Genomic DNA, 17,500 nt, shown 5'->3' with positions numbered 1-17,500 from the left:
TCGCCCCACGCAGCAATTTACCATATATATATTCCACATATATATATATATATATATATATATATAATATATATATATATATATATATATATGTGGAAAATGGTGCCATGATATGAAGATGGTGGTCTCAAATTCTGTACATAACATACAAACCTTACAACATGAAACAATCTGTCTTCTAAATAGCAATAAGGTTACACAATACATGTGATAACATTAATGAAGTGCATCAAGTTCAAATGTACAGGATTGTCATGAGACTTAAATCAGCTGAATGCAAATAGGGTGCCATTATCCAGAAAACAAATTAGAATGCAACATCCCTTTTGATGGACAATCCTGTTTGCATGAATAAATTTCAACCCGATACAAGGCAAAAACAAATATCTGCTTCTGGGTTACCTGACCAAATCTCATTTATAAGCACCCATTAAATTTTTTTAATCTTTTTGTTTTGGTCCTACTCCCTTTGCCACCGGCAGCACCTCAAAAATGACAGCTACGTTGATGCGTTTACCATCGATTATAGAGTTTAAATGTAGCTTTCAGGGCAGAAAGAAAAACAATTGAAAAATGTGATGGATTCAATGACAATTTCAGAACTTTGTCATGTTGTGCACAAACAATTATTCAGTCTCACTTCATACCTGACAACTTACCTTGTACGTCACAAACCCCAAAAAGCCTATTTGGATTGCTATCGATCTGGATTTCTCTGTTCAGGACATTTCTTCCCTTTCCATCAAGTTTGTTGAAGTTGAAGATGACTATATCCGAAATGCAAAAATTGTCATTTGACATTCTATGGGCTCCTCAAACCAGAGACAAATACATGCTGCATCACTGAATTTAGTGGGTATGTGCAGGCTATTAACCACATTACATTTCACATAATTGAAGACAATGCACCGTTCAATTAACTCCCACAAGGGCAACTAGTGAGACCATGTTTATAGATATTCCACTTTCAAACCAGAAAATCAAATTTGCCACGAATGCGTTGATGGATATGCCCCCGCCTCTGTAAACATCTTCTGAACGAGATACAATGGTGGTTTTGTGGCTGCCTTTGTAGAGAGATGTTCCCTGGGAAAAAAAAACTACCTACAGACCTGATTTTCTGTGGCTTATAACCGGAAACAGAAATATATTTTGCCTTAATGAGCAATTAAACTTATTCGATAAAAAAAATCGTCAAAGCCCCCTAAGCGATTGTGGGAAAATAAAATAAAACACAACATGGCAATGACGAAACTGCAACTTATAGGTTGCAACTAAATGAAATGTCAACTTTTTTTTTTTGACAATCACTTTATTTGGGACCTCATGGGGAAAGGTAGGTGGGCATGCTACAGTGATGTTATGCTTGTGTGCTCTGGATGCTGGTCAAATTTTTTTTTTTTTGGACACAGGGTGTGGAGCTATGGAGCTATAATAAATTTAACATGACGGTTCCACAGAAAGTATCTCTGTTTAACGAGACTCTACTGTATTTCCAAAACACTAAATGATTAAATTTATTGACTAAACATACAGTCATGTGAAAAAGTAAGTGTGTTGGTGTGAGTCCATGTAAAGTATGTAAAGTTTTGACTTTTTCAACATATTTCAACATAGAGCTATTTGATCTTCATTTCAAAAATATTGATAGATAAAGGTGATATAATATAACAAAATATCATGAAACATTTACATTTTGTAGTACATTGTATAATTTAAATAAACATAAATGCAAATTTCCATGAGGAAAAAGTAAGTACACCCATGACTCTAATAGGTGGTATTGCCCCCTTTGGCAGAAACAACCTCAAGTAGGCATTTCTTATAACTTTCTACCAGTCTCTGACATCGACTGGGAGAAATTTTTGCCCACTCCTCCATGCAGAATTATTTCAGCTGTACGATGCTTGAGGGGTTTCTTGCATGCACAGCTCGTTTCAAACCCCCCCACAACACCTCGATGGGATTTAGATCCGGGCTTTGACTTGGCATTCCAGAACCCTCTATTTCTTTCTTTTCTGCCATTCCTTGGTGGATTTACTGGTATGTTTAGGGTCATTGTCATGTTGCAATGTCCACCTTCGGTTGAGCTTCAACTTGCCGACAGATGGCCTCACATTATCCTCAAGCACCCTCTGGTACAATGAAGAATTCATAGTGGATTCTATGATGGAGAGCTGCCCAGGCCCTGATGCAGCAAAGCTGCCCCAAAAAATAATATTTCCACCACCATGATTTGCAGTTGGTATCAGGTTCTTGTGGTCAAATGCTGCCTTTGGTTTTCGCCAAACATGTCTTCTGGTACTGTGGCCAAATAGCTCTACCTTTGACTCATCTGTCCAGAGCACATTGTTCCAGAAGTGCTGGTCTTTGCCGAGGTGTTCATTGGCAAACTTTAGTCTTGCCCTGATGTTCTTTCTGGACAGCAAACCTCCTGACACACCTCCCATGAAGATCAAATTTGTGCAGCCTCTTTCTAATGGTAGACTCGTGCACTTTGACATCAACAGTGGCAAGAGCTACCTGTAGGTCTCGTGATGACATTCAGGGGTTCTTAGACTTCTTTCAGCATCTTGCGGTCTGCTCTTTGGCTGAACTTGCTGGGGCGGCTTGGCCTAAACAAGTTGGCAGTTGTTTGGAATCTTCTCCACTTGAAGATGATCTTCCGGACAGTTGAATGATTGATTTCAAATTGTGTGGAGATCTTTTTAAATCCCTTCCCAGACTCGTAGGCATCTATAACCTTCTTTCTGAAGGCCTCAGAGAGCTCTTTTGATCTAGGCATGGTGACACCACACATTTCAACAACAAAGAGCAAACCAAACTAAATGTCTGAGGTTTAAATAAGACAGGTTCCTCCAAGATCCTCTCTAACGATGTTCTAATCATTTGCACCTGAGCTGGTGCACCTGATTCTAATTTTAGGTATTTGAAGTAGTGATAAATGTCGGGGTGTACTTACTTTTTCCACATGCGAAGTTTGCATTTATGTTTATTTAAATTATACAATGGACTACAAAATGTAAATGTTTCATGATATTTGTTATACTAGGGCATGCCCGTACTATATATACTAGGGCATGCCCGTACGTGGGTGCAAAAAAACATGCGTGCAAACAACAACAACAAAAAAAAACTTTGAAACCACGTGGCAGTAACGACCACAGAACCCCCCCCCCCCCCCTCTATTTACATGAAATGGTTTGGTCCATTCGCAAAGCCAAAGCGAACGGCTTGCGAGTACGGTAGAACCCCCCCCCCTCTATTCACATGAAATGGTTTGGTCCATTCGCAAAGCCAAAGCGAACGGCGAACGGCTAAATCGCCATAGCTCGGTAACTACTTCTCCGATTAATATGAAACCTTGAAAAGGCACATCCTCGGGTCCCCAGCAATATACCTGGCAAGTTTCAAGTATATCGGACCGGTAGTTGTCGAGAAACAGCGGTCACAGACAAACACACACACATACACACACACATACACACACACACAGAGATTACTGGAATTATAGATAGATATCTAAAATTATATCCCCCCCCTCTATTTACATGAAATGGTTTGGTCCATTCGCAAAGCCAAAGCGAACGGCTTGCGAGTACGGTGGCAATCCCCCCCCTCTATTTACATGAAATGGTTTGGTCCAAAGCGAACGGCTTGCGAGTACGGTGACAATCCCCCCCCCCCCCTCTATTTACATGAAATGGTTTGGTCCAAAGCGAACGGCTTGCGAGTACGGTGACAATCCCCCCCCTCTATTTACATGAAATGGTTTGGTCCAAAGCGAACGGCTTGCGGAGTTTGGTAAAGAAATCGCCATAGCTCGGTAACTACTTCTCCGATTAATATGAAACCTTGAAAAGGCACATCCTCGGGTCCCCAGCAATATACCTGGCAAGTTTCAAGTATATCGGACCCGTGGTTGTCGAGAAACAGCGGTCACAGACAAACATACAAACATACAAACATACACACAGAGATTACTGGAATTATAGATAGATTATATCACCTTTATCTATCAATATTGTTGAAATGAAGATCAAATAGCTGTATGTTGGAAAAGTCAAAAATTTACATGGGGTGTACTTACTTTTTCACATGACTGTAAATAGGGGCAATACCCCTGGTCGCTCACCTGGTAGAAGAAAGCAGTATACTACACTGAATAAATGTATTTTAAACAGCATCACGGTATTTTAAGCCAATTTCAATGGTTGCTAGGAGACGGGGCATGTAGAATCATACAAACGTAATAAGACAAACTATTTAGGGGGGAACGCCCACGTTTACCCCGAGATCCCGGTTTTCCTAATGCCATGAACAAACTTTGGTACATCACGGGTGATGAAGGTTGTAATCAAGATTCATCAAAAGTGTGTAGTTTCGGAGAATAAAGCAAATACATATTTTGGGAGGCTCGACCCCTGCAGACCATGATTTTGTTTAATGTCGTGAAAAAACTTTGGTACATCAGTGATGAAGGTTGTAGTAAGGTTTCATCAAAACTGTTTGTGTAGTTTCTAAGAAGAAAGCAAATACCTATTTTCGGGGGCAACCCTCCTCACCCCCGTAGACACCCTCAGGGCCCGATGTTTCTAATACCGTGAAAAAAACTTTGATACATCACAGGTGATGAAGGTTGTGGTCAAGTTTCATCGAAATACTATGTAGGTATATTTTGGCGGGTCAAACCTTGACATACTTTGAGCCCTGATAGACCCCTTTGGAACCCGATTTTTAAAAAGCTGTGAACAAACTTGACGGCCATACCACATACCATTTTAGCCAAGTTTGGTCACAGTCCCATCAGCAGTTTCAGAGAAGAAGTTGCAAGTGTTTATGGCTGGACGGGTGGACGATGTGCCATCCCATAAGCTCCCCTGAACTGCGTTCCAGATGAGCTAATGATGATGTTACTTATCTCGTAGAGATATAATCTTTTTGCTTATTGGAAGGGACGACGGATTACACGGGTTTATTGCATATGTAGATAAAGGACAGAGTGAAGTGAGGCAGAAAAAGGGATTTCTTTCTCCCTTCGATCGTCTTCCTCACCATTCTTCGACATCAAAGCAGAAGAACCGTCTGTTTTGACGGCGGCAATTTCCACGTTCATTTGCAGCCTCTTGGCATGAACCTTGCCCTGGTAATGCTGCTGTGCTACCACAGGAGAGCTGAACATCATGCAGCAGAGCTTGCAGTACTTGTACCGGCTTTCACCATCTGCAAGTTCTTCGTTCTGGCATGACAAACATCAACATAAATGCATTTGAGCCTTTTCTATTAAACTACATGTAGCATTAATATCGAGTAGAGTTGTATGGACATTTGCGAAGAAGTTTAAATGTTCAGGAGTGTCATTTTCCACTGTCACGAGCTGCTCGTTCATTCGACTATAGTAAAATTTCACCCGCATCAATCTTGCTCCTTCATGTGTATCTAAGTAAAAAGTGGTTATACGAGGGGGCATTAAAATAAAACTTTCATGAATATGGTTGGATTTGAAGCAGGATAGATTCCTTTTGACCATCTTATAGCCTCAAATGAATAGCTTATTTGCTCGAGAGAAAAATCAATAATTGCTATCAACAAGAACCCATTAATTTTGCTCAACCTCAACACTTGTTCTTGCCTTGCGAGGTTATGAGGATATCTATCGGCGGCAGAGAAGTTCAACAGCGTTTGTGTGGGTTCCAATTAACACAACTTTCACCCAATTTCAATAATGATGATCTCGGTAGATGTCCTTTTCTACAGTTCTTGTATCTGATAAACTATTTGCACTTGTACCTAATATGCAACTTTGTCAAACCACAAATTTGCAGCCCTGTAAAAACTAGGCTTGGGTGATTCTTAAAAGTTGAGAATCGATTCCAAAGATTCACCAAAGTCTAATCAATTAATCTTTGTCACACACCGAACCTGCTCAACTAATTTTGTCCAAACCTATCTAAGATTTTGGGATATCCTGCACTCAGACAAACAGGTGAAAACTAACCTCCATCTTTCTTCGGCAGCAGAGGGAATAAAAAGAAATAACTTAAGCAAAAATTTATGTTATTTTAGAAATAAAAGCAGTGGCATTATTTATATTACTGTACAAGAAAAACCTTAAATCATGTCCCATTGTTAACCAGTTTTCATTCTTCTCTAACATGTGTTATCCGGGTTAGAATCAAAAAGTATTTGTTGTTCATTATTTTTGCAGCATGACTAACGACTTCATGATTCTTCTCACGTTATAATAGTTTTAAGCTGTCATGGAGAAATGTCAGTATCCCTACATTTGGTCCAACCGACATGCACACAGAACACGAGTACACGTCTGCTCGTTTTCTTCACAACTCGAACACACTAGGCGCAGAAAAATTGACTTGTCTTTGTCTGGTTTGTAAACAATGACATGAGAAGCTTCGCGACGTAAACTGTTATGCCTCCACCCACAATATTACATCATTTTAATACTTGTACCAAGTTTGATTTAAATCCCTTCAGTTGTTCTCAAGCATCACATTTTCACCAGCCATGACAGGTTTCACATCGATCGGTGAAGCGGTTTCAGAGAAGGGATTTTTTTAAATATCGGCTTTCAAGCTAATACGGCTGCCATACCACAGGCCTGAGGATTTCATATCTCATCGGTAACTGTTTTTCGGTTCCGTGATTTAAGTTTATGGGAACCGATGGGAAACAAAATTCCGGTTCCGTGCCCAAACCTAATGGGAAACGATTTTTTTTCCTTTAGAATTTGTAAAGCAAAACATTTGTAATACAAAATTAAAAATGTAGCCTCCAATAATAAATCCTGTCATTTACATGTATGCAATGTAATTAACGCATGTTCATTATTGAGGTTGATGTTTATTATCAAAGAAGAGCAAATTCTGTCAATTTGATTGTGTAAACCCTTATGAAATAAAGTTTTATTATTATTTAAATAAGTTATATGATGATTCTCCATTTTTTTAGAACTGACTTTCACAATATTTTCTGTCTCATGATTTGTAACGCAAGACGACAACGGACACCGTTAATGCTTCAACTATTATGTAAACCAACAACGAATCGACCCCCCCCCCCCCCACCCCCCTTCTCTGTTCGGTCTGCACAATTTGAGAACCCCCCCTCCGCGTCGAGCATAGCACTGTACTTACTACTACTGTACATACTAGTTGATTCTCCCTTATTATTAGGTTTATGATACTCGCAGTCAACTGAAAATCACACGTGAATGTAAATACTACATCTTTTTGCCTTACACTGCCTTTCTGCGATGGGAAACGTACTTTCGGTTCCGTGTTTTTGCTATCACGTTACCGACATGCTACCGGTAACGATCGTTTCCGTGAAATCCGCAGGCCTGATACCACATGACATATGACCTTAAAAAGGTACACTCTGTATATGTATGAGTAGGGGCAAAGGTGGGCGGTCCGCTTCGAAAGTCCGCTTATCCGCTTATCCGCTGCAGCGGACTAACGTTTTCGAAGCGGATAAGCGGATCGGAACAACCCCCGGAAACCGAAGCGGATAAGCGTAAGCGGACTACCGAAAAATTAAAGCGCATCGCGATTCGCCAAATCAGCTGTTAGCCTGAGCCGTTACTCTAGAATTGTGAATATTTATTTAAGTGAATAATAAGTGAAACCCTAACAACTCGGCTCTCGCCCAATCTCTTCCCACTCGAGTTCCGTGATGCTTGGGTAACTCTATTTCTCAGGCATAACACGCCGCTCCCGAGCTCTGCCTCGGTCGAGCGCGTGTTCAGCTACGGGTCGGACATCCTCAGGCCTAAGAGGTCGGCCCTGGCTGCACCGAACTTCGAGGCCCTCGTCTTCATGAAGGGCAACCTCCAAATCCTCAAGAAGGCCCACGAGGTGGAGGAGGAAGACGAGGACTAGTCAACAGACTGCTAGTCTGTTGACTAGTAGACTCTCTTGTCAAAGAAAGGACGGGCAAATTGATTTTTCTTTAATGTAACTTGCATATATTAAAATTATATTTAAATTAACTGTAGAGTAGAGTAGAGTCGAGTGGAAAACTTTATTTCAATAAATTTTGAATAAATTTTATTTAAATAAAAATGTATATTTTTTATCTTAAAAGCTTTGTTTGTCTTTGTAGTAGTTAGAAATGGCTATTTAGGCTTAAAAAGCATTAAATTCCCTTTAGAAACGTCAAAAATCGCTTTAAAAACGTCGAAGCGCTTTAAAAAAATCGAATCGAAGCGGATAAGCGGTAAGCGGACTAAGATTTTCGGCCGCTGAAGCGGATAAGCGAATCGGACTACACGGGCTGGCGGAGCGGATAAGCGGTAAGCGGACTTAAAATTTTCCGAATCGCGCCCACCTCTGAGTAGGGGATCATGTTTGTGAAGTTTGGTGTTGATCGGATAAGATTCGTTTTTCTATCCAAGGTGGCTGCCAAACACGTGACCTACGACATCATCATTTTCAAATTATTTGCAACAATGGTTAAATGATATTTGTAAAATTTCGCATCGATAGGGTAAGCGGTTTCAGAGATATAATTATTTTATATTGTCCTTCAATGCAATATGGCGGCCACACCATGTGACCAATGAGGTTTTCGTGGTCAGCTTTTAATCGCCATGCCTAGTCAATGACACGTAACGTTTCGATTCAATCGATTTGATGGTTTGGAATATGATTTTTTTTAAAGGTTTTAGGTTAAATCCAATATGGCTGCCAAACCACATGACATATGATGTCATAAATTTAATATTTCAACACAGATGTGTCAAGATCATGTGCATGCAATTTCAGATTTTTAGGATAATGAATGTGATGAAAACATTTTTGGCTGATATACCACTTCACCTATGATGGTATCATCATGCTTTTGTTCCCCATTGTGAGTACTTAAAATATGCCAAGTTTCAAATTTTTCCATTCAGTGGTTTCCGAGGAATAATTTTTCAATTATTTGTGTTTAATCCAAGATGGCTGCAATACCACGTGACCTATGATGTCACAATTAGAAAAACATTCTGCATGGGTGTCACTCCTTCCCTGAAAGTTTCGTCTCAATCGGACATTTGGTGCCTTTGAAAAACGAGGTTTAGGAAAATCCGAAAACATAATGTCTCTGGCCACCATGGGGGGAGGGGGGGGAGGGGGAGGGTGGGCATAAAAAGATTACAAAAACATTTTACGCTTAATGAAAAGAAATATCTGGTATTATTCACCATACAATATATGCGATGAAAAATAATGCCACATAATATTAAATAAAAGAGAATAACAAAACTAATAATGCACTTCATTTTGTCACATCACAAGCATGCATCACCCCATGCTCCTGAGTGAAATAAAACTAACTAACTAAGTAAATAAAAACACACAAAAGTGCTCCCAAAAGTGTCGATGACGTTTTCTTTAGCTTCGGCAATTCATAACTGAGATAATAATCAAGCATTTCTAAAGTTGGGAATAATTAAACTTTTAATAGATTACCTATCACATAATTGTTGCATTACAATTAAGTGATAAGTAATTTTAATTCAATGATAATATTGCAAAGAAAGTGATTCAATTCATGAGTCAAAATCATGCATTGGAATCACTTTTTCCTGGCAATATTATTAATAAATTAAAATGACTTTTCACTTATCACAGAAAGCTCATTAATTATATTGCCAGGAAAGTGTGATTCCAATGCATTAGTAGCAACTCGTGCATTGGAATCACACTTTCTAAGCAATATAATTAATGAATTTAAATTACTTATCACTTAATTATCACAAAATAAATAAGTGATAAGTAATCTATTTTAAATTTAATAATTCCCAACTTTGGAAATGCTAGATTATATCATCGGTATCAATTGCCTCAACCATGAAAGAAATTGTAATATTAAAAGGATAAAAAACCACCTTTAGAGGCCATTTTTCCTCGCAAAGCGGGGGTTGGCCTTTTTCGGGAACCGTGGTTGTTGTTGTTTTTCGGTCCCCTATTTGAAGCAATGTTTTACGGCCGGATGCCCTTCCTGACGCCAACCCTTTTTGCCGCCTTTAACGACAAACAGGGAATTACCAGTGAACTGGTACTCATATATTAAAATATTAAATATTAAAAGGATACTTGGTGTTTAATTGTATTTGGGCCTCATCTGCATTTGAAAATACAAAAGACGAATGATTGAAGAAAGAGACTCAATGGAATACTGTATACTTACAATAGCTGGTCATTCACTTTAAAATATTTTTTATTCCTTGCATTAGGAACCCACCTCGCTGGGGCTGTTCAATCCCACTCTTCCCTCCAGGACTTCAAAGGCAGGTGATGAACCAGCATCTCAAGTCACCTCTCCCACCCATCTACAATATTTTCTACCCCCATTAACCCTACCTCACCGAATCCAGTCCTCTTGGAGAATTAACGTGTTTCCTCCCTTGTGAATCAATGAAATGTTGGCTCAATCCCTTGCTTGTTGTATCAACCTGTTGCTGCACTGTCAGGTTGTTGCTTCTTTTACCATCTAGCACATTGCTCGTCCACAAGCCTCAATCATGAAAGAAAAAGCACACAAATGCATTACGTAACTTTATAATCTAGGAGAGTGAATCTCAGAAAAGGGGTCTCTGTGGGCCCAACTTCTGCAGAAAGGGATCCACACACAAAAAAGATGAAAGCCCATGATTTTATCAGACACAGCAGTATTTAATGTTGCTGAAAGCTATACCCCATGTATCGTTTTTAAATGCGCAATATTACATTCATATGTTATATGATTTCCAAGAAATAGGTAATAAAACAGAAGCACATAATTCGGTGTTCCAAGACATACACCAAATGTACTTAATGGTCAAAACGTCCATCACCATAATAAAAGCATTCCGTTTGTCGCCAGATAAAAATGGTACTTAGTGCAGAAATACATTTACCAAGTTGTGCAAAGGCAGAAATTGCATGAGAGAGAGTTTGCAGGTCAAAGCATTTGTATATATATATGTTAAATAAAAAAATTAAAGTGTTAAAAATATGACAAAACCAGAGGGAGGGATGTTAACAATATAGAAACACTTACTGCAGAAGTCATACTTGGCAATTTAGGTATGGTTGGACCTTCATCTGAATTCATCATTTCATGCAAGCGAACTTTGTTTGCGTGCTTGCGACTCTGTAAAAAAAACAAAAAAAAACATACACAAGCATGTTTCCAAAACACATTTGTTTTGATGTCAAATTCTGTGTTTGTCATTATACACAATATATATATATATATATATATATATACATATATATATATAAATACATATATATATATATATAAATACATATATATATATAAATACATATATATATATAAATACATATATATATATAAATACACATATATATATAAATACACATATATATATATAAATACACATATATATATAAATACACATATATATATATATAAATACACATATATATATATATAAATACATATACATATATATATATATATAAATACATATATATATATATAAATACATATATATATATAAATACATATATATATATATAAATACATATATATATATATAAATATATATAAATATATATACAAATATATACATATATATATATATATATACATATATATACAAAAAAAAAAAAAAAAAAAAAAAAAATACATATATATATATATAAATACATATATATATATATAAATACATATATATATATATAAATACATATATATATATATAAATACATATATATATATAAATACATATATATATACAAATACATATATATATATAAATACATATATATATATATAAATACATATATATATATAAATACATATATATATATAAATACATATATATATATAAATACATATATATATATAAATACATATATATATATAAATACATATATATATATAAATACATATATATATATAAATACATATATATATATAAATACATATATATATATATAAATACATATATATATATAAATACATATATATATATATAAATACATATATATATATAAATACATATATATTGTTGCGAATATGGAATTTGGCCTCCATATCCGCTTGTAAATATTCCCCTATTTTCTCCAATACTCCCCAACTTTCCCCAATCCCCCATTCCCTAGTCCCATTGCATGTAAATAACAATCAGTAGAGCCGACCTTCCCCTTATTCCCCCATTAAATGTCGTGCCCAGGTCCACCGCACCACACGTAGACAACTTTCGGACATCTTCCTAGTTATTCTTATTCTATGTCAGTTAAGGCCTCGTCTCCATTAATTATGACTCTTCGTTGCACCAGAATGTGATTATATGGCATCAGTAGTGAGTTTAGGACCTTTCCCATACCTCCTTCCATCTTCTTCCCCAACAATTACAACAACAACAGAGGAGATGGCGGCGGAGCGGGGGAGGATGCGTCCTCACACCGGCTCGATTAGCGCCATTGACCACGCGCTCCACGGGGTTACCACGAAGGGGCTCCTTGTCAGCTCCTCGTCAAGGGCGGAGCCTGGTAAACCCCCCCGCACGCACCCAATGAGAAGCAACGTGCCGATTCCATCTGGGGCGGCGCTAACGAGCCGAGGGCGTGTCACTCCCCGCCGGATATACGCGGCCCCGCGCCGGATGTGAGAGAGATGCGCCCCCAGCTGGAGAAAGAACGTTGCCTTGCCTACGACCGCTGAGAGGAAGAGAACCCGCCTGAGAAAGAACGTCACCTCTGAGCGCTGCGCTGTGAAACCTCCCGCATCTCTGGACCGGACCGGGTCGATTCTAACCTTTGAGCACAGGTGCACCTGGAGCCATCGCTACCCGCCTGTCCTTTCCATCAACCCCCGTGTGAGTCAGCCGTTGTCCCGTTTGCCTGTCGTCTGTTGGGGAATAATATAAGATTGTGTCTAAGTGCTTGTCTTTCTATGTTGTACCTCTAGCCCCTGTAATCTAACCTTTTCCGTAACGAATATAATCTCCTCCGGAGGTCTTGAGAACCGTATCCCTGGTGTCGTCATTTTATAACCCAGCCGGGTGTCTTCTTTTTCTTATTGAGCCAGCGTGGCGCGGCTTCGTCAACGTCGAGTATAATCGGTAACTTGTGCAGACGTGGTCATACCAAAACCGCTCGGTAAACTAACATCTAAGCCACGTCTGTAACAATTGGTTGTCAGGAGTTGGATTCGAACCTGGGACTAAATTTATTTAGCCCAAATTTTGGAACACCAATTGTACTATTAGAGTAACAATTGGTGTCGAGGAGTGAGATTCGGACCCGGGACTAAATTAGTTAGGCCCAAATTTTGGGAGGGAAAATCGAGCCGGAGCGCGTACGGCGCTCGACCAAATCGATCCGGAGCGCGGTCCCGCGGTTACTGCGCTCGACGAAATTATAACAGCAAAATTTGGATTGGTGTTACGAAACTCGAATTTTGAAAGTCGCGCTATGGCGGATCAAGACGGCTGGGGTCCGGTAGCGGAGAGTGAAGCAGGGTCGGTCCAGGACCAAATTGAGGGACATGAGGGACATGAGGAGAGCGAAACAGCGGGGGTAGCAGACGCGCGAAATGGCGCCTCGCACATAGCTACGGCGGCCGCACCCGCTGCACAAGTGGGAGGGATGGCCCAGATGCAGGTCCTCATGGAGCAATTTATGGCGCAAATGCAGGCGTCCCTCAAACTGCAGAGTAACCAATTGGGAAACCGGATGGATGCTCAGGGTGAGCGATTGGAGGGCCAAATGGGGGTAATGGGAAACCAAATGGGGGTAATGAGGGACGAAGCGAGGGGTACCAGTGAGAAGTTAGACAATAATTTTGAGGGGTTAGACAACGGGATAAAAGAAGTGAAAAATGGGTTAATGGGGGTAGAAAATAGAATGGCTGCCCAGGAGAATCAGATAGAGGGAGTGAAAAATGGGTTAGAGGGGTTAGAAAACAGTATGGAAGGCAAATTGAGGGACATGAGGGACCAAGCGGAAAGGGAAGTTAAACAAATGGAGCAGCAGATAGAGGGGGTCAGAATGGGGGTAGAAACCAAACTGGATGCTCACAGGGAGGAAATGGAGCAGATGAGGGTGGCATCTGGGCAGGAGATGCAAGTGATGGGAGAGGAGATTAGAAGAGGTGTGAGTGAGGAGGTCGGAGGAGTGCGCGAGGAGGTGAGGCACTGTAAGGAGCACATGGAGAAGGAGGTGAGAAAGGGGACTGTAAAGTTACAGGGGGGCATAGAGGTCCTGACGCAGGAGGTGGAACAGCTGACGGAGGGACAAAAAGAACTAACGGAGCAGGTTCAAAGGAACACTGCGGTATTAGGAGGGTTAAAAGTGACACAGAAAGAACTAAAAGACGACTTGATAGCGACGAAGAGGGAATGTCAGATGGTACGTGAGGGACTGACAACGAGGTTGGACGAGGTGGTAGAGGTAATGGAGACGAAGGACCGGCAGGTGAGGACGCACATGGAAACGGTCAAGGTAGCCTTGGAGGACGAGCTTGAGGAGACGTACCGGGGAATAAAAGAGGTGAAGCACAAATTAGAAGAAGTGGAAGAAGGGATGAGCGAAATTAAGAAGCGACGGAGAGGGGATAACAAAGAGATAAAAGAGGAGATAAAAGAATTGGTCCAAAGTCTGTGTTTGGATCGTGATGATGTGCTCATTAACCGGATGAGGGATTCGCAGGTGATGGAGGAGAAGCGAAGAGGAAGAGGACCCGGTGTAAGTGGTGACCAATATGGTCGTGCGTATGATGCGCCAGGGGATTTAAGAAGCTTGGGGGTCGAGATGGACCCGGGTGTTCGTGAAAGGCCGTTGGTGAGGTGTGTGACAGGTCTGGTGTGCGAGAAAGTCCGACTCTGGGGTGTGTGAGGAAAAAGTGTGTGCCAAGGAGTGAGGGTGTTGGCGAGAATGAGTCGGTCGTAGCGTGTGTGCGAGGGAGCACATGGGAGCGCGGTGTGGTGAGTGTTACAGAGGGTGTGACGGGAGAGTGTGCGCAGGAGTGTGCGCGAGAAAGGTGTGTGACGGACAGGTGCATGAGGAAAGAGTGCGCTGTCAGAAGTAAGGAAGAGTGTCCACCTGTGGTGAGTGTTACAGAGGGTGTAACGGGAGAGTGTGCGCGAGAAAGGTGTGTAACGGACAGGTGCATGGGGAAAGAGTGCGCTGTCAAGAGTAAGGGTGAGTGCGCTGTCAGGAATGGAGGTGGAAGTAGTGAGAGTGACATGGAGCGTGAGTTAGTTGTGACAGGTGAGCGAGGATGTACACCTGGAATAGAAGGATGCACACCTGGAATGGTAGAGCGTGAGTGGGAATGCACGCTGGAGTTGGTGGTGAGGCACGTGGTTGGGTGTGCGAATGAGAGCACACCTGTGATTGTCACAGAGGAGGTGACCGAGGAGGGGGTGCGAAGCGGTGTATTGGTGAGGTGTGCGAGCAACGAATGTGTGCCAAAGTGTTCGGTGGTCAGGTGTGTGACCAAGGCTGTGAGTGGAATGGGTGTACCTGGGTGTGTAAGGAAAGGTACGAGGAGCATGGGCACGGCTGGATGTGTGAGCAAGGAACGGGCTGCGGGGTGTAAGCGTCCAGGTGAAGCATCGACGTTAGACGGGATAGAGTTTAGAACGACTTATAGCCGAATCGGGCCCTCGGTGCGTGCTGGGCCTCGCTTTGAACGGCTGCGTCCGTGCTCCACTAGGCGGAGCTGGCAGCCCGATAGAAAGGGTCGTCATGGCGACCACTTTTTGGTGAGACGTGCCGGCAGGTCGAGATCGGGACATTGGATGGCTCCACGCCGAGGTGGTGCGTGGGATCTCGGCCCGGGTAAGCCCCCGTCCCTGCCCCGAATGCCGGACGCATCCAGCCGCTGGCACAAAACAACCAGCATCCATTGCTTGGCTTTACGAAGCCGGGCTTTGGACAGGGATTGGCGCACCGAGAGGTATTAGTGAGTCGACTGGGTGATGAGGTTAGTGTATTGGACCCAAATTAGAGAAAAACAAAATTTGATGATTGGCAAGGGATTGGCAGTAGTGATTGGCAGATGATGGGTAGTGATTGGCAAATTTTAATTTGTTGCAATTGGATGTGCAACATTGGTAGTGAGAGACCCCCGATGGGGTGGGATGGCATCCCTGCCACCTTTCCCATATGGGGGCAAAGGAGCACTAGATTATGGGGTGTATGGCAGTGAAAACTAGCCCGGGTGGGTTAGGATATTGTGTGTAGGGATCTAGAGAAGATGACCTTAGGTAACGTTAAGGTTAGTTAGTGACTGATACCTGTAGTGGGGACGCAGGTAGATTAGTATGGATGATAATGACGTGGGAGCGCAATAGTTTAAAGGGACGACTGGGAAGCGCAAGTTTCAGAAGGGAGTAGTTAGCTGAGATGATGCTGTGTGTGTGAGAATTGAACAGGTGTGATTGCACAGGTGTGCAACTGGACAGGTGTGTGGAGCAGTGTATGAGTAGTGAGTGTTGTGGATCAGCGCGAATGCGCTTGGGGAGAGAAGGGTGCAGGTGGCACCAGGTGTGAGAGCACAGGTGTGCAGGTACAGGTGTGTGGAGAGAGTTGGAGTGAGTGGTACGGAGTGGTGTGCATGGTGCGAAGGTGTGGATGGGGGAAGAGTGGACCCCTTTCACGAGTACCCGGGGCGGGTAGTGTACGTGCTAGGTAGAGGGTACAGGTAAATTGTGGTTGGATATTGGCATCTGTGGTGCGGTTGCAGAATGGTGTTGTGAATGGGTGCATTAGTGTTGTGGAAATGGCTGGGCGTGTAGCCTGTTAGTGTGTGTAGTTGGTTGGGCACTCCACCACTGTGAGGATGTCGGCCAGGTGAGGCCGCAGGTGGGCTCTGGGAGCCGGTAGAGTTGTGAGTGGGTGCCTGAGGATCCCGGGTGTGGATCGGGCAGCCAGTGCCAGAGAGGGCACGGAGTGGGGAGAGAGCCAGAGGGCCTTCCCCAGGTAGTTAGGTTAGGGTGAGGAGCAGGTAAGCTCGGGGGCAACTGCAGTGGTGGAGGTGTGCAGGTGGGTAGACCCACTGGGAGAGGTACACGCCACAGCCCAGAAATTGTGCGAGGGCACCGGGAGATGAATCGGGGGAGTGAGACCCCAAATTGAAAAGCACCACAGGTTGGCCAATGGGAATTGGTTTTTAGAACCCATAGTGTAAGAGGGCCAATGGTTTGGCCGGAGAAAGACCCCGGGTAGTGTAAAGTTGTTAAAGTCATTTAGGAAATAGTTAGGATTAATGAACCTGTCGCACCATACGCAGCCACTTACCTGTGGTGATGATGATGACTCCACACCTGTGTTTTCTTTGTTTTGTTGCAGGAGATGAATCGCTGTGTGGATTTGTGAGACGCATCACGACGTGGATGAGACATTGGAGTGATTCCATCTCTCCCTCCCTAGGAGGGACTGATGATGAATTGGTGATGGCAAATTATGATGTTGAGTTGGAGATGGCAAATTTTGATGAGAGTTGAAAATGGCAAATTTGATTGGTTAGGAGG

At 41.9% G+C, this 17,500-nt stretch overlaps 1 protein-coding gene across 9 annotated transcripts in view; it reads right to left on the bottom strand.

Moving 5' to 3' along the window:
- The window catches only part of ZMAT4 (zinc finger matrin-type 4), a 137,517-nt gene that overhangs the window by 82,036 nt on the left and 37,981 nt on the right, over positions 1-17,500 (bottom strand). For all 9 annotated transcript variants that reach the window (XM_078774769.1, XM_078774764.1, XM_078774766.1 and 6 more), the window contains 2 exons: positions 11,050-11,142; positions 5,056-5,239 (listed from right to left, as the gene is read on the bottom strand). In XM_078774769.1, the coding sequence (XP_078630895.1) occupies positions 5,056-5,239; positions 11,050-11,142 (277 nt within the window). The remainder of the gene's footprint in view (positions 1-5,055; positions 5,240-11,049; positions 11,143-17,500) is intronic.

Source organism: Myxine glutinosa, chromosome 3 (genome assembly GCF_964187855.1).
Source record: "Myxine glutinosa chromosome 3, kmMyxGlut1.1, whole genome shotgun sequence".
NCBI lineage: Eukaryota > Metazoa > Chordata > Myxini > Myxiniformes > Myxinidae > Myxine > Myxine glutinosa.
Note: the sequence above shows the minus strand (reverse complement) of the source record. Positions and strands in the feature narration are given on the sequence as shown.